General features: G+C 51.8%; 1 protein-coding gene across 2 annotated transcripts; it reads right to left on the bottom strand.

Moving 5' to 3' along the window:
* Positions 1–121: 121 nt before the first annotated feature.
* PLA2G3 (phospholipase A2 group III) lies at positions 122–5,408 on the bottom strand. 2 transcript variants are annotated; one of them, XM_036823326.1, is made up of 7 exons: positions 4,784–5,365; positions 3,634–3,766; positions 3,259–3,378; positions 2,642–2,949; positions 1,889–2,018; positions 1,664–1,780; positions 122–1,032 (listed from the first exon to the last, which is right to left on the bottom strand). In XM_036823326.1, exons 1-7 carry the CDS (start codon positions 5,295–5,297, stop codon positions 819–821), a joined length of 1,536 nt encoding a protein of 511 aa, XP_036679221.1. In that variant the 5' UTR covers positions 5,298–5,365; the 3' UTR covers positions 122–818. The 2 variants fall into 2 exon arrangements, with proteins under 2 accessions (XP_036679221.1, XP_036679220.1); XM_036823325.1 differs by having other exon boundaries at positions 646–1,032; positions 3,244–3,378; positions 4,784–5,408.
* Between the last annotated feature and the right edge of the window lie 12,632 nt (positions 5,409–18,040).

The following is an 18,040-nucleotide window of genomic DNA, read 5'->3' as shown; positions in this document are numbered from 1 at the left end:
CCTTTAAGCTGCACCACAAGTTGTGGTGTTGAGTTCAGTGTAGTTCTTAGCTCCATTTCACAGGTGAGCAAACTGAGGCCTCCAAGAGGTTATGTGAACCTTTAAAAATCAGACGCCTAAGCACAGTTTGGCTGTGTGCTGGAGGGAGGGAACATTTACTAGGTGCTGAGTGCTGTCCGTGAGTTGGTTCGCTTAATCCTCAACAACCCTATGAGGTAGGTCCTGTTTACACTCCCCTTTTTCAGACGAGGAAACTAAGGCTCAGAATGAAGGAGGTCTCTTGCTTAAGGGCACGGGGGGAGATCTGAATTTAGGTCTAGGGAAGAAAGAATGGGCCAGGGCTGGGCCAGGAAGAGCATAGCAGCTGTTAAGAGAAGGGGTCCCCTGGGGACAGCAGGCAGACGATGGGGCTTCCCTGGGGAAGTTCTTGAGACATGCATTAATTTCGCAACATAGACATATATGTACCTCCTCCTGGTACCTCCTGGGGCTGCTGCAATGTTACCTTCTCCCCATTCCCATCTGGATGTTAATTTCTCTGGGAAGGCCCAAGCCTGGGGCAGCAGAATGAACCTCCTGAATACCACATCCAAGCACAGAGGGGTTGTGTCACCAGCCCAAGATCACCCAGCACAGCAGGAGACGTGGTCCAGCATTTGGGCCTTGGCCCCCCCACCCTACCCATGCAGCCCTCTGGCTATCCACAAGAGCCCGTCCATGCTTCAGTCTAACACGTGGAGGGGAAGCTGAGACCTCCAGGGCCTAAGCAAAGCCAGGGACGAGGTCCAGTCTTGTGCCCAGAAGAGCTGGAACTGAGGTCACTGGTTCCAGGATTTCTGCTGTCCTTCAGGTCCTCCGGCTCCCTGGGTCAGCTGCAGGCACCGGTCATAGAATGACATGGGGGCCTTTGGGTGCTCTGAAGTCCATGCCTGCCTGTTGTCTGTGCCTGTCCCCTGGAGCTGGAGTTGCCTCTGCTGAAGTCGCCGCAGGTGCCGAGCTGACACCTTGATGGCCCTGGGGTCTCTGGAACAGCTGTGAGGAGAGAAAAGTGGGGCAGGTGGTCATAACTGCCAAGAATCCCACCCTACTCTGCAGAGAGGGTGACCAAGGCCCAGAGAGGAGCAGGGCTGGGGCCGGGAGGGGGGGGGGCTGTTACACCTAGCAGGGGGCAGAATAAACCTGGGTTGGCGCCCAGAGGCCCAAGTTCTGCCACTAGCTGGCTGCAGAAACCTGGGTCAGTCTGGGCCTCAGTTTCCCTACCTGTGAAATAGGAAAAGTAACAGAGTTAGTTTTGAGAATCAGAATTGAAATGAAATTGTGGATTATGGGGTAAGAGTTAAGCAGGTGTTTTACTATGTGTCCTGCAGGCCTTGGCCTATGTATGTCATACACGCCACTTCCTTGGCTTCTACCTCCATTTTATAGGTAAGGAAACAGGTGTGGAGAGGTTATTCAGCTTGCAAGGTCACATAGGAAGTAAATGACAGAGTTGAGATGCAACCTACATGGGCCAACTGCAGAGCCGAACCCAGGGATGATGACAGTGGAACTCAGAGGTCCCCTGACCCCCTCCATCACCCTCTCAGCCCAGGTGCACAAAGGGAGCAGAGGCAACCCACCCCTTGGGAAGTCCCCCATCCCTCCTGGTCCTGATGTCACTCACCCTTTGCCCTCAGCACAGTCCAGTGGAGGGGCCAGTTTGAAGCAGGTCTTGCCCAGCAGCTCCCAAAGTATGTTGGCACCCACAGGTGGGCTGTGGAGCCTCAGGAAACGTGCCAGACTGAGGGCAGAGGCAAGCTCAGGCTGGGGCAGGGCCTCGTCAGCCAGATGTCCCTTCCCAGTGCCTGGCAACAGGCAGCCCACCCCCAAGGGTCCAAGCAGGCCTCACCGGCGCGTGCAGTTGCAGTGGAAGAGGGGTTCACGGGCATTGTTGAACAGCTGGAACTTGGTCTTCTGGGGCCCGATCTGGTGCTCACACTGGTCCAGGCGGCGGAAGCTGCGGCAGGCCTGGCGGGCACCTGGGGGCAGGTGTGGTGGTGAGAGGAGCCCTGTCCGATGCCCACTGCCATCCAGCACACATGCTCAGTCCCACACACACAGTGTCCCTCCATCTCATGCCCTTTGTGCCTTCAGAGTGCTTCACACATAGGAGACGCGCACGCGTGCGCACACACACACAGAGCAGTGCTGCCATGGGGAAGCCCAGAGAGTCGAGAGTGGTCAGAAAAGGTTTCCTGGAGGCAGAGGCTGCTAAGCTGAGGCTGGAAGAGGGGAAGAGTCAGGGAGAATTCTCCAGGCAGCAAGAACAGCATGTGCAAAGGCCCAACAGTGGGAGAGAGCAAGTGGCTTTAGAAGAACCAAATGAAGTTTTTAGAACTGGAGTTTCGACTGGGGAGTAGGATCTGCAGGACCAGACTCAACAACGCCTGGGTGTTGGGACATCATGGTGGGCCTCAGCGAGGAGTGCCATGGACAAGTTTGGAGCTTACAAAAATCCCTCTGGCTGCAGCACAAGAGAGGTTGGGAGACCCCAGAAGGAGTTCAGAGCAGGAAAGGAAGCAACACAGGGACCCCCCACCCTGAACAGAGTCACGGACACCTCCTTACATCAGGAGCCCCCAAGGTTAGGTTCTGAGCTCACCTTGAGGTTTTAGGCCACGCCATGGTCCCTGGAGGCCTGAATCAGTGACCTCCAGCCGGACTATGGGGGCCACATCAGGCCCAAGGGAGGCCACAGGGGCCTGGAGGGCTGTGGCGTTGGCTTGGCTGGGGTACTTGGACTCTTTCTGCTGTGCTGGCCACTTCTGAGGGTGCTGAATCCACCGAGGCTTGCTGGGCGCTGGGTTCTGAGGACTGGGAGTCAGGGGGATGGCAAGGGAGCTCCAGGAGGCATTGTAGAAGATCCTGGGCTGGAGACGGGCGAGGGATACAGAGCCATATGTTCTACACCTGGGAGGTAGCACATGGTGGCAATTGGTAACCCAGAATCCCCCCTCCCAGAAGTCCCCAGGTTCATCTCCATGGAGGTCAGGGCTCTGCCAGTCCCACTCCTCATCCCACATCCCACTGGGTCCTGCAGGGCACCCAGGGAGCGTCTGCATCCTGGACTCCACCCTGAGGAGAAGACAGGGAGGACGAGGCATCATTCCCTGGAGGACAGACATACAGAAAGGCTTCCCTCCCAGGCTTGGAGCCCGAGCTCCCCACTGGCTGGCAAGGGGCTCGAAAGGGGCAGCCACATACCCGCCCCACCAGTACCACTCCACACAGGCCTCCTGGTCCTCCAGCACGAAGCAGGGGATCGCCAGCACGTTGAAGAAGGCCACGCCCACGATGTCAGAGATGGAGTCCCGCTGGTTATGCAGACACTGCTGAAACCTGTCCCAGAGCCAGCACTCAGGTCCCTGGACCACAGAGAGCTACCTGGCTCCTCTCCCAGACCACCTGGTCACTACCAGCCAGGTGATTTGGGGTCCAAGTGTCCCCTCTCCTGTTCGGCCTCAGCTTTCCCACTGCACAGTGGACTCTGGCTGGCTGATCCTTTAGGATTCTCTGGAATCCCAGACTCTGCACCGGGTAATCCTGGCAGATAATCCCACCCCGAGCTCCCAGCCCTCCCTGCCCACCACCAACCTGGCATCACAGTTGCAGTGGGAGATGGTGTGGAGTCGGTAGTTTCGGATACCATAGTTGTACTGGAAGGGTGAGACAGTCTGTGGGCAGCGGTCGTGTTCCTGGCAGCAGAGATCGGGGCCCTGGAAGACCCCTACAGGGAGCGGAGGGGGCACCAGCTCAGCAGGGTCGTGGGCACCACATGCCGGCTATGCCCACGTGGTGTTGGGAGCAGAGACATGGTTCTCATCCCAGCCCTGATACAAATGCCCTGGGTGGCCTCAGACCTCCCCCTGTGGGACTCGCAGTTCCAAAGCTTGAAGAGAACACCCAGGTATAGCCTCTGTTGGGCAACTCCAACTGCCAGGCAGCCCACCCAGGAGCCCTTGCCCACAGAAAGATCTTCCTCAGGTGAACTGGTGTCTGCCTCCAGAGTTCTCGGGCTCACACCCCAAGTGGAACTCCAAAGTTATGAATGTGTGTGGAATGGAATGGTGAACAGCAGGGTGCAATCTCGCTGGCACAATGAGGCATCGTCAGGATGCCAACCTGCTCCAACTCAAGTGCCAAGTCCTCCTCCCAGCCCTCCACGCGTACGCGCAGACAGCTGTACCGAGAGTGCAAAAAAGCCATGCATGTTTTTCACCAACTGAGCAATGATGCCCTTTACTGAGCATCTCCCAAATGCCTGGCACTTCCCACACCCAAGCACACAGCAGCCCTGGGAAGGAGGTGTCACGTTTATTGTACAGGTGAGGAAACAGATTCAGAGAGGGGAGGTGACTCGTTCAGCTCAGAAGGGCTGAGCTGGGATTTGAACCCAGGCCTTTGGGTCTCGGCGTCCCCTCCACTGGGCACCCTGTGCCCATAAAGCCTCCTCTTGGGTAATGGTTTTTTGGCTCAGCCGACCCTGGATCCACCCCAGCCAGCCCCCTCCCTCAGATGGTAATTAATGAGGCCTCCCAGGTGTGAGTAGGACCTTTCCCATCTATAACCACATTTAAGCATCCCATAATGAGATTTATGGTCACCCCACTTTACAGATAAGGAAATTGAGGGTCAGAGTAGCTAAGTCACTTCCTCAGGACACACAGCCTGGGAGAGTGGGTACCAGGGCTAAAGGCTGCATTTCCTCCCCCACCAGCCCCCCGTCCACACACCGATGGCTCACCCAGCTCCGAGGAGTTCCCGGCAGAATCCCCGACTCCACACCACAGTGTGCCAGGCATGGTCCAGCCTCTCTTCACCCTCTGGTTCCCCATGCCAGGCGCTCCACTCTGCCCTGCTGCTCGCTTCTCCCTGGTCCCTGCTAGACTCTCGGCAGGCCCTCTGCAGGCCTCCCACTGACTCTTAAGGGTGGCCAGGGCTCTCTGCAGCTCAGGTCCAGGGGTGTGGATGAAGGAGTCTTGGGTGATCTCACCAGCACAGAGGGTACTGAAGGCTGTAGTGAGCTCTGGCTCATCCTGCCGGCTGCACACCTGCAGCCTCCCGTGCCCATCCCAGCGGGCATGGAACAGGGCTAGTCCCTGGGCATCCTTGCCCAAGAAGCTAAGGGACCCCAAAGGGCTGCCAGAGATGGGTCTGGCCAAGTGGCAGGAGGTGCTGTGCAAGTGGAGGGCAGGGGAGCCCCCCAGAGCTGCCCCCAGGAAGTTCAGCACCCCGAAGAGCACCACCAGAACCCCCATTCTGCCCTGGCCCAGCCCAGTCAGACAAAGCCCCCGGGAATCCTACCCTGGTGGGCCCACGAGGCAGCTGCTCTGTAGCTGAGCGGAAGCGAGCCCAGCCGACCCGGTGCTGCGGGGCCAATGAATGGAGCTTTGGGAGGAGTAGGAAGGAGGCTGGAGTATGGGGTGATCTGGGGCTTGTAACTGAATCCACCGGCTGGGCAGGCCGCTGATTGGCTGAGGAGTACACTGGCCGGGGCCCACGCCCCCACTTGGCCTGCCTTTCTCCACGCCTTCCAGTCACCTGCCGCCAGCCCCGCCTGGATGGGGACGGTAGGAGCCAAAGCCCTGGGCCCTGGGACCAGGTGCCAGAAGGGGGATCTGTATCTCCCTGGGGAGGGAAGAGGGTTTGGGGGCTCAGAGGAGGCTCCTAGAACTGGTCATCCCCCCATCCCAGGGATGGCCGCCAAGCCCACCTCCATGAAGCTGGCAGAGAGCCATGGGCTTCTGCCAAAGCTGGGTAAAGGAGGTAAGGGCAGGGCTGGGGCTCTGTGGCCACACCCCTCCCCCGGGAGGCTCTGAGGCTTCTGGGAAAGGAAGCATCCATCCCCCAGCCACCTGGGGTGCTCCCCCTGCCCAGTCCTGGTTCTAAGAAAGGCACTCAGCATATTCAGGGGACAGTGCCCCAGGGCTCCCCACTTCCTGGGACTCCAAGCACAGGCGTGGCCCGGCAGCAGCCCTCCTGGTCTGATAGATGGTGTAGACACAGCCAGAGCAGACTTTGAAAGCGACACTGGGACTTCCCTGGTGGTGCAGTGGTTAAGAATCTGCCTGCCAATGCAGAGGACACGGGTTTGATCCCTGGTCCAGGAAGATCCCAGGTGCCGTGGAGCAACTAAGCCCATGCGCCACAACTACTGAGCCTGCGCTCTAGAGGCCGCGTGCTGCAACTACTGAGCCTGCGTGCTGCAGCTACTGAAGCCTGTGCACCTAGAGCCTGTGCTCCACAACAAGAGAAGCCACCACAATGAGAAACCTGCGCACCGCAACGAAGAGTAGCCCCCGCTCGCCGCAACTAGAGAAAGCCCACGCGCAGCAACGAAGACCCAACGCAGCCAAAAATTTAATTAATTAATTAATTAATTTTAAAAAAAGAAAGCAACACTGGGCAGGGCTGATGCTCTGGATGTGAAGGGACTGTGGTCCCCAGAGGAGCAGAGGTGGCCTAGGGAGCTGTGTCTGCAGCCACCTCCATCCTTGGATTGCAGTCACCTGGAGGACACAGCAGGCATCATGTGTACCTCAAGAGACAGGGGTGGTCTGTCCATCAGGGAGGGGTTACACCCAGCAGATGTTCCTGTGTCTCAAAGCTGATGTATTATTCAACTTCCAACCATCTGGGGAAGCTGGGTACTTACAACTCAACTTCCCACCTCTGCCCTCCTTTTCCATATTACAGGGCCCTTTCCTGCTGGTGAACAACCCAGGGAGGCTGGGAGTTGCCACAGCAGGAACCCAACTTTCAGGGTCGGATGGACCTAGCTTGGGTCATGGCACAGTGTGACTTCAGGCTTAGAAGTCTCAACTTCTCTGAGCCTCAGTCTCCTCATCTGTAAGAATGGGCATACTCACAGCAGCCACTTCACAGGACTCTCAGCACAGTGCCTGGCATTCGAAACACTTGTTACTGACGGCTCAGGACACCCCTGGGCAGGAAGCAATTTACCCAGAAGAAAGTAAGTCTCAAAGGTTTTGGGGCCACAGCCTCTGTGACAGCGAGTCCTGGTTAGGCCACTGCCTGGCTATGTGACTGCAGGTTTGTCCCTGCCTTTCTCGGAGCACGGTTTCCTCCTCTGTACAGTGAGGGGTACAGTGGAGCTGACCTTTGAGGTCTCTTGCTGCTTGGGCCCCAAAGGGAGGCAGGCTGGGGCCTGCCCGGTCCTCAGGGGAGGGTGTCACTGGGTTTTCCCTTCAGATTAACCAGTGACCACGTCAGTGAGCCTACAGGACAGGCTCCAGAGCCCTGCCTCCCAGCGGGGTGCCCCTCAGCGGCCTCGGAAGGAGGAGGTCGGGAGCCAAACCAGCAGGACAGGACAGGGCCAGCTGAGCCCTGCAGACAGAGGGGCCGAGGCTTTTCTCTGGGTCCCCACCCGTCTGGGGTGGGACAGGGTGCACAGTGGGTGACAGTGGGGAGTGCAGGGTGGGGGTCCGTGGGAGAAGGCGTTCCCTCCTCCCTCCCTCCCTGTCAGACTGTTTATCCCTGTCTATCTCCATCTGTCCCCACAACCCTTTGTCTCCTGGCTCCTCACCCATCCCTCTCTGGCTGTTAGTCGCTTTCCCTCTCTGACTCTGATTCTCATAATTTCTTTCTGTCTCCTCCATCCCCCCTTCCATCTTTCTCTCTGTCTCTTAACTCCCCATCTTATTCTCTCTCTCCATTTCTTTCTCTGTCTTTCTCTCCTGTTTCTCTTTACAGTTTTTCACTGAAGCCCCCCTTTTATTGTCTCTCCCTCGCTCTCACTCATTCCCTCTTTCTCTGTCTCTCACATTTTTCTGTTCTTTGTTCCTGTGTGTGTGTGTGTGTGTGTGTGTGTCTCCCTCTCTCCTAATCTTTTCTCTTCCTCCCTTCGCTGTCCCTCTCCCCCTCCACACACTGACCCCAGGCCCAGGACCCAGCGAACCCCACTCTTTCCTGTTCACATTTTCCCAGCCATGATCTCATCTGATGCTCACAACCCCTGCCCCTCCCTGGGGAGACAGACAGGGCAGGGCTTCTCATCCCATTGTTGAGATGGATGGAGTGAAGCCCCAGAAGAGAGGTGACTTACCCATAGTCACATAGTGGATTGGGGAGAAGCCAGGTCAGATGTCCCCTAGCCTGTGGGGAGGGCTTCCCATGGCTCTGGGAGATTCCCAGCTCTACAAGAGCCTCTCCACCTCAGGGCCTTCCTCCCCACTGCCTGGAGGGCACCCTCCCTCTGCCCAGTGGAGCTGGCCTCCTGGCCCCACCTGGAGGGTTCTCTGCAGCTCTCTGTGCCAGGAGAATGGTGCAGGCAGTGCCTACCTCCAGAGCATTCTGTATTCGTTCAAAAACAAATAGTAACTGAGAGTCTACTATGTGCCAGACACAGGGAAAGGCCCTTGACAGAGAGAGGAGGGGAGGGGGCACAGAGGATGCTAGTGTCGCGGGATGGAGATGGAAGGCATCCCTGGGGGTAAGGCGTCTGGCAGTTCGGAGGAGCCAGGGCCTGGGTGTCGGTTGTGTCCTCTAGGAAGCTGCCACCATGACGGAGTTAGAAGAGCAAGGGATTTATGTCCATGGACATTTAAGTTGCTTCCACGTCTTGGCTATTGTAAATATTGCTGCTATGAACATTGGGGTACATGCATCTCTTTGAGTTAGAGCTCCCTCCAGATATAAGCCCAGGAGTGGAATTGCTGGATCATATGGCAACTCTATTTTTAGTTTTTTAATCAACAACTTAGTAAAATATGAATAAAAGAGAGAGGGGAGAGATGGGGACTCAGAGACACTTTGGAAGCCATTCTACCTAATAGAGCAACATTAGAAGCTGTGGTGGTTTGAAGATGTGCGCAGTTTCTTTGATACTCCTCCCTTCACAAGGTGGAGCCTACCACCCCGCCCCTGTGTGAGCTGTACCTAGTCACTTGCCTCTAACAAAATGTGGCAGAAGTGACATTACTTCCTAGACTAAGTCACAAAAAGCATTATGGCTCCCTCCTTGTTCTCTCCTGGACCACTCTCTCTGGGGGTGTGGGTGACATGTCATGAGGACATTAATGAAGAGTCCTACATGGTGAGGAACTGAGGCCTCCTGTCAATAGCCATATGAGCGAATCACTTGGAACCAGATCCTTAAGCCCTAGTTAAGCCTTAGGATGAGTACACCCCCACCTGACCTTTTTGTTTTTTGCTAACAGTTTATTGAGATACAATTCACTTGCCATATAATCCACCCATTTAAAGCATACAATTTAATGGCTTTAAGTACATTCATAGTTGTACAACCATTACCACTACCTAATTCCAAACATTTTGATCATTCCAAAAAGAGATCCTATAACCAGTAACAGTCATTCCATCTTCCTCCCTCCCCCAGGCCCAAGTAGCCACTCATCTACTCTATGTCTCTATAGAGTTGTCTATTCTGTACATTTCATATAAATGGGATCATGCAGTATGTGGTTGTTTGTGACTAGCTTCTTTCTCTTAGCATAATGTTTTCAAGGTTCATCTGTGTTGTAGTATGTATCAGTACTTCATTCCTTTTTATGACTGGATAATATTCCATTGTATGGATAGACCGCATTTTGTTTATCCACTCTTCAAGCTGATGGACATTTGTATTGTTTCCACTTTTTAGCTATAATGAATAATGCTTCTCTAAACATTCATGTAAAAGTTTTTCTGTGGACATATGTTTTCATTTCTCTTGGACACATACCTAGGAGTGGAATTGCTGGGTCATGTGATGACTGTAACCATTTGAGGAACTGCCAGACTGTTTCCAAAGTGGCTGCACCATTTCACATTCTCACCAGCAGTGTATGAGAATTCTGATTTCTCCACGTCCTTGCCATCCTAGTGGATGTGAAGTGATACCACATTGCAGTTTTTGTTTGCATTTCCCTGATGGCTAATGATGTTGAACATCTTTTCATGTGCTTATTGGCCATTTACATATTTTCTTTGAAGAAATTGGCAGACATTTTTGCTGTAACCTGGTGAGACCCTGAGCCAGAACCACTCAATTAAGAAGCTACTCTTGAATTTCTAACCTTCAGAAATTATGTGAGATAATAAATGTTTGTTGTTTTGAGACACTAAGTTGGGGGATATTTATTACACAGCAATACATAACTAACACAGAAGCACTCAGGAACATGTCATGAGTGACTACTATTAATGCTACTGAAAGTCCCAGCTAATGCAATAACACAAGAAAAAGAAATACAAATTTTCAAGTTTGGAAAAGAAGAAACAAAACTGTCATTGTTTGTAGATTGATTTTTCTTTCTTTTTTTTTTTTTTAAAAAAGCAGTGCACTTATTTATTTATTTATTTATTTATTTTTGGCTGTGTTGGGTCTTCGTTTCTGTGCGAGGGCTTTCTCTAGTTGCGGTGAGCGGGGGCCACTCTTCATCGCGGTGCGCAAGCCTCTCACTGTCGCGGCCTCTCTTGTTGCGGAGCACAGGCTCCAGACGCACAGGCTCAGTAGTTGTGGCTCACGGGCCTAGTTGCTCCGCGGCATGTGGGATCTTCCCAGACCAGGGCTCGAACCCGTGTCCCCTGCATTAGCAGGCAGATTCTCAACCACTGCGCCACCAGGGAAGCCCAGATTGATTTTTCTACCTAGAAATTCCAGGTGTATCCAATACCTGGGGAAAGCAGTGTAGTGGAATATAATAAGCCCAAGCCAGACCCAGATTGGAGTCCTAGCTTTTCCCTTACTTTCTGTGTCATCCTGGGTAAGTCCTTTTGCCTCTTTTGGCCTCATTGGTTAAATGGAGATAAGAATAGTACCTATGCCATGAGGATTAATGGGAGTGTATATAAAGTGTTTAGGGACTGACATATAATAGCCTTTGACAAGTGAGATCTCCATTTAGGAGGGGATTTGAAGGCAGGAGCCAGGCAGAATTGCAATGTGATTGATTTGATGCCCAGTTCTTAAGCTGCAGAATGTGGGCTCTTTCCATTCCCCCAACTGACTCCAACCTGCTAGTAGGGTCCTAAGAGCCTCAGCAGATCCTTATCCACACCCCGGGTTCAACCCCTGGCTCCACTTCCCCTCACTGGGCAGCTTTGGGCAAATCACTTACCTTGGCTGAATACCCATGACATCATCTACTGATTGGAATGCTCATGCATCCCTACTTACTCACCTTTCTTACTTCTCAGGGGGTGTGGTGAGGATCGGAGAATGGAAAATGAGCTCACTGAGGGGAAAACCTCACAATAGGCTGCAAATAGCCCAAATGAGTCCTTCATGCAGCATGAGACCCCATCTCCAGAACTGTAGGGAAACCCAACAGCAACAAGGGGACAGAATGGGCCCTGAAAGCCCTGTCTAGCTAGACATGGGGGCCACAACAGGCCTTGGGGTATGAGAGAATGATGCTGAGTGCAAGATTCATACCCTTCCCGTTCAGAATGCATTTGACATTTACATTCTCACCAAGACCAAGTGGTAGAATTGCCTAATAAAATGTAGATGCCTAAATATGAATTTCAGAGATCAGGGAATCATTTTTAGTGTAAGTATGTGCCCCAGACACTGCAGTTATTTTTTTTGGTTATCTGACATTCTAATTTAACTGGGAGTCTTGTGTTTTTACTCACTATACCTGGTAACCCTACCCAGCAGTGGGGTGAGGAGAAGCAGGGCAGCAACTCTTCACCCCACTTCACACTGGAGGCACAGGGAGGCTCTGCTGATTACCCACCCTTCCATCCCATCCAGGGCTCTTTGGCTGAGGTTGAAACCTGGGTTGTTTGTTGGCTCTAACTCAGAGAACTTAGCTCACATCCCCTCCTTCCTTTTTGGGGCTGGTCTGGCCCTTGGGGCCTGGGGAGGCCCTGGGAGTCTAACTCACTCAACAGGATGAAGAGGGCAGGTCAAGAGGCCCAGAGGGAGGTCTGACAGAAGAATTTGGCCCCTGGTAGACTAAGTAATAAATCTCCATTTCTCCAGCCAAGAACCCAAGTTCTCAAGTACTGTTATTTATTTATTTATTTATTTATTTATTTATTTATTCATTCATTCATTCATTCATTCATTTATTTAAAATTTTTGGCTGCATTTGGTCTCTGTTGCTGCATGAGGGCTTTCTCTAGCTGCAGTGAGCAGGGGCTGCTCTTTGTTGAGGTGCGCGGGCTTCTCATTGTGGTGGCTTCTCTTGTTGCAGAGCACGGGCTCTAGGCGTGCGGGCTTCAGCAGTTGTGGCACGCGGGCTCAGTAGTCGTGGCTCGCAGGCTCTAGAGCGCAGGCTCAGTAGTTGTGGTGCACGGGCTTAGTTGCTTCGCAGCATGTGGGATCCTCCCGGACCAGGGCTCGAACCCGTGTGCCCTGCATTGGCAGGCGGGATCCTGACCACTGCGCCACCAGGGAAGCCCTCAAGCACTGTTTTATATGTGAATTTGCCCAAGGACAGCAGCAGAGGGGAGTTAGAGCTAGGACCAGACCTTGAGCTTCTTGACACCCAGGCTCTCCTTGTTGGTCTGGGATCTGGACGAGAGGGCCCAGGGAGGAGCCCTCTCACGCCCAGACCAGAGAGATGGGAGCAGAAAGGCCTGTGGGACAGCAGGGAGGGCCCTCCCAGAAGCTCCCCCGATTTTGGTCCCTCCTCTGCTATCACCTAGTGGGCATCTAAAGCCAGCGCCTCCTAGGGAAACTCCTCAACAAGGAAGGCTGTCTTTGTGCCTTTCCCATCCCTTCTGGTACCTGCCTGGTCACATTCACTGTGTGACGCTGAAAAGCCCTTTGCCTCTCTGGCTTTCATTTTCTCTCTTAGAATAAGGATTCTCCAAATGGCAACAGGCCTAATCTTTCTAAAACACAAGCCTGGAATTCCCCGGGTGAGGGGTTGGGGTGGGTCTCCATTATTAGGACTTGGCGCTTTCACTGCCCAGGCCCGGGTTCAATCCCTAGTTGGGGAACTAAGATCCCAAAAGGGCACGGCCAAAAAAAGAAACCGCACACAACCACACACAAGCCTGGCCAGGTCAGTCCCCTGACCCTCTCTGGCTTTCAGGTTGAAGCTTGTCATGACCTGCAGAATCTGGACCTGGTTGACCTCACTAGATCCCCACTTCTCTGCTCCAGCCACACAGGACTACTTTCATTTCTTCAATCACCAGGCCCTCTTAGGGCCTTTGCACACGCTGTTCCCTTTACCTAAAATACTTCCCTCTTCTTCACCTGGGCTTGTTCCTACTCATCTTTCAAGTGTTGGTTTAATCACCTCCTCCAGGAAGCCCTCCTCCCTGACTCCCGCAACCCAGGATGGGCTCACGGCAGGGAGGGGGTGTGCTGCTGGAGTCTGGGGCACCCAAACACTGCTCAACATGCCACAGCAGCACCCCCATTCAGGACAGGGGACTGGGAGTCAGGCACTGTGGAAGCCACGGGCTCAGGGTTCAAATTGACCCGATTTCCCATCCCACTCTGCCACGGTTGGGCAGTGTAAACATCAGCCAATGATTCCACCTCTCCAAATCCCAATTTTATTTTGTTTTATCTTATTTATTTATTGGCCGAGCCGCGACGCGCACCACTGGACAGCCAGGTAAGTCTCCAAGAGTTGCATTTTCTTTTTTGGCCATGCCATGCAGCTTGCGGAATCTTAGTTCCCCGAACAGGGATTGAACCCCAGGCTCCCTGCAGTGGAAGCATGGAGTCCTAACCACTAGACCATCAGGGAATTCCCTGAGTCCCAACTTTATAGGTGAATAAATCAGATCTGTCTACACCAGTGCTGAACAATAAAACTCTGATGCAAGCGACGAATGTAATTTAAAATTTTCTAGCCACAGTTTAAAAAAGTAAAAGAAACAGGTGAGCTTAATTTTAATGATACATTTTATGTAATCCATGTGCAAAGTATTATTTCAGCATGTAATCAATACTTTTAAATTATTATTTTATTTATTTATTTTTTTAATAAATTTATTTATTTGTTTTTGGCTGTGTTGGGTCTTCGTTGCTGCACGCGGGCTTTTTCTAGTTGCAGTGAGCGGGGGCTACTCTTCGTTGTGGTGCACGGGCTTCTCATTGCAGTGGCTTCTCTTGTTGCGGAGCACAGGCTCTAGGAGCACGGGCCTCAGTAGTAGTGGCACGTGGGCTCAGTAGTTGTGGCTCGTGGGTTCTAGAGCGCAGGCTCAGTAGTTGTGGCGCACAGGCTTAATTGCTCTGCGGCATGTGGGATCTTCCCGGCTCAGGGCTTGAACCTGTGTCCCCTGCATTGGCAGGCAGATTCTTAACCACTGCGCCACCAGGGAAGCCCAATACTTTTAAATTATTAACGAACTATTTTACATTCTTTTTTTCATACTAAGTCTCTGAAATCGGTGTGTATTTTATACTTACAGTGCATCTAAATTTGGATTCCACATTTCAAGCGCTCAGTAGCCACATGAGGCTAGAGGCCTCTGAATTGGACAGCACGGCTCTGTCTTGATCTGTGTGGTGGTTACGCAAGTGTGTTCATATGTAAACATTCGTGCAGCGAAACACTTAAGACTTTGACCTTTTTTGTATGCAAATTATATCTAGTCTTGAGAAAAAAAAAAATTCCTGGGTTTCTGGCCTGATCGTGGGTGGACAAAGGGCGGGGCGATTTCCTGGGGTGTGGGATCCAAGGTGACAGATGGGGTGCAGGGTGGGGGAAAATGAGAGTCTGAGGATCTTGGTCCCTTTAGGTCTTTGTTGCTCCCGGGCCCTGGGAAAGTTTCCAGTCACCCAACCAGGAGTTGTGCAAACCTCGGCTGCCCCCTGGTGGCCAGGTAGCAGGTGGCAGGCAATTGTTGACCTTGGTGCCTGGGCCTTCTCCCCACACCTGAGAGGGGGTCATGGTATCACTCAAACTTCTCTCCTAGACCTCACAGTCCTGGCCATGGGCATCCCTTCTACCTAGGATTGCTTGATTAGCAAAAAATAAAAGTCACCATGTTAAATTTGAATTTCAGATAAATGACAAATAATTTTTAGTATAAATATGTACCATTCATTGTTTATGTAAAATTCGGATTTCACTGAGCATCCTGTATTTTATTTGGTCACCCAACTTCTAGCTCATCCTCCAGGACTTGGAAGCACAAAATACAGTTCTACTTTGCTGTGTGACATTCGTCATATTCCTTCAGTTTCCTCCTCTGTAAAATGGCCGATAATTCTTTCCTCAACGAACTATTAAGAGGACTCACTGAGATGGGAATTCCCTGGCTGTCCAGTGGTTAGGACTCGGCGCTTTCACTGCTGGGGGGCTGGGGTTCGATCCCTGGTCGGGGAACTAAGATCCCACAAGCCATGTGGCACAGCCAAAACAAAACAAAACAAACAATCAAACAAACAAAAAACAGGACTCACTGAGAAAAATGTAAGAAAAAAAATCTCCGTATAATGCCTGGCACATGGTACACCCTGAGTGAATATTCCTCCCTTCCTTCCTGAGCTCCCAGAGGTGCAGGGCAGAGATGGGCTGCCGGATGAGTACCCCACCTCCCTCCCCACACTGCCCAGGGTTTGGACCCCATGATTTCTTGGTGCCTTCTTGATTTTCCGCTCCTTCACTAGGAAACCTTCCTTGGTTTCCTAGACTTTTGTCCAAGCCTCATCTGTGTTGGGAATATTACAGAATCCTCTGGGAAGAGCCTAACTCCCAGGAATAGGGTCCTCCTTTCCCAGTTCTCAGAAGATTCCAGAATATAGCCCTGATACCATCTAGTGGCCATGTCCCTAAACAAATAATACCATCCAGACCTGAACCTGAGAAGTCAGGCTGGTTCACTCTGCCCTCGACCCAAGTGAGACGCTGCCCTCGGCCAGCAGGGCTGCCATGTGGGCAGAGCCCTAGGCCAGGCCTTGGCAGAAGGCAGAAGAAACGGACCGTGAGCTGTCCTGGGACAGAAGGATTGATGGCAGGGGTGCAGTGGACTTCAGCCCAACCTTAGAACCCATGCACAGAGAATGAGAGGAGCCTGAGGCTCAAGGTTAGGTGACATGCCTGAAGGTACACAGCAAGGATTTGCACATTTGCTCTGGGTTGGGTAACTAATGAGGCCATGCTTCTAACAGGCCCACCTCCTCTGAGGAACAGTTGGAGTTGAGGAGGACTGGGGGGGGCTTTCTCTGGCTTATTCTCCATTCTGTTTGCATACATGGTCTTTCTCTCTGAGCCTCCTAGACCCATGGGGGGAGACTAACCCCAGCCTGGGGTTGGGATGGGGATGGACCAGGCTCAGGGAACCTTCTCCCCCATGTCAGGTGAGGAGACCAAAGGAAAAAGTGATGCCACCTCCTCACCACCTACCCAAGCTGGACTGGTTCCTGGGATGCTGGAAACTTCTCTCCCTGCATTGAACAGAGGAAAACACTGAGGCCCAGAGAAGGGCAGGGATCTGTGAGCCTTAACAGATCACATAGGTCAGAAGGTCCCCTAGAATCCTTGCCTCTCCTCACCCGGCAGATATACACCTGTGAGGCCTCAGGTCCTTAATCACACTTTTCTCCTTCACAATAACTTGCCCTTTCCCACTATTCAACCTTCCTGGCCCCCCAAAACCCTTGACACAAGTCCCCACTCCCTCTGAGGCTCTGCAATGGCCTCTTACTTGTCTTGTGCTCCTAATCTCCACCCCTTCCCTCTGCACTCTGGAGATCTGATTGCCTCTGCATGGACCCCCGCTCCCCCTTGCCCCTACCCTTTCTTTCTTTCCAGCCCCATCCCTCCCTCTGTCGCTTCATAGACCCTACTCTCTGGCCCAGGGTGGCAAGGCAGCATTTTAACAGGAGGAGGTTTGTTGGCAGATTCCAAATGAACCTGATTCTTACCAGCTGTGTGGCCTTGGATATGCTGCTTAACTTCTCTGGGCCTCTAGCTCCTCTTGTGTAATAATACTTGTTTCAAATTTTGGGGGTAAGGATTAAACTGCATAAAGCCCTTAGCACTGTGTGTGACACGTTAATAAACATTCAATAAATATTAGCTGCCATTATTAGTATGCGTGTTATTATTAGTCTTGGAGGAATAACTGGAGAGGAGGTGAGGAGGTGGGGGAAAGTTAGGGCTATTAACATGAGAACCCTTGGGATGCTCAGAGCAAGCAGAGGAAGACATCAGAACATTTCTATTTATTTTATTCTTCCCCACAGGAATGAATATTTTTTATTTAGCACAGTTTGCTGTAGGCATCAAATACTATTAAATCCATGCTGGGTCCTAGCAGCATAAATGCAAACATCACCAACAGGGCTTCTGGGATCTGTAAGTACCTTAATGTGCTAAGCAGAGAAGATATTACTTGATATATTTTTGAAGCTGAAGTGCTTCCAAGTTTGGTAGTTCCAATTCTGTTATGTCTTGGGAACATTTTTAATAGCAAGAACATGAAGAAATAAACAGTGCTGGTTCCCTTACGTTAAAGTTTCAGGAACGTTTCCAGAAGAGACCATGAGAATGACCTCATTTCTGACAAAGGAAAAGTTGAACTCTCGCCTTTAGTCTGCCTCATGAACCCAAGAAAAGGACAAAGGGGAATACAATCAGCACGTTGTCTTAATTGGAGCTGTTGGCTTCAATATCTTTTCATAACGATGGTGCTCTGTGACTTTTCAAAGGAGGTAGCAGCTCAAGCAGGAATTTTATTTTATTTTATTTTATTTTTATTGTAGTATAGTTGATTTACAATGTTGAGTTAATTTCTGCAGTACAGCAAAGTGATTCAGTTATACATATATATTATTTTTCATATTCTTTTCCGTTATAGTTTAGAACAGGATATTGAATACAGTTCCTTGTGCTATATAGTAGGACCTTGTTGTTTATCTGTCCTATATATAATAGTTTGCATCTCAAGCAGGAATTTTCTAAAGTACACTGAGAGCTCTCAGTGCTAAGCCTGTTCCATATCCTCACAACAACCTTCTGAGGTAGGAATAAATCTTTGCATTTCAACAGGTGAGGAAATGGGGGCTTCTGTAGGTGAAACTGATGTCTGAAGTCACATAGCTAGTGAGCATGGG

Source organism: Balaenoptera musculus, chromosome 14 (assembly GCF_009873245.2).
Source record: "Balaenoptera musculus isolate JJ_BM4_2016_0621 chromosome 14, mBalMus1.pri.v3, whole genome shotgun sequence".
Classification (NCBI taxonomy): domain Eukaryota; kingdom Metazoa; phylum Chordata; class Mammalia; order Artiodactyla; family Balaenopteridae; genus Balaenoptera; species Balaenoptera musculus.
The sequence above is the reverse complement of the archived record's forward strand: the minus strand, read 5'-3'. Positions and strand labels throughout refer to the sequence as shown.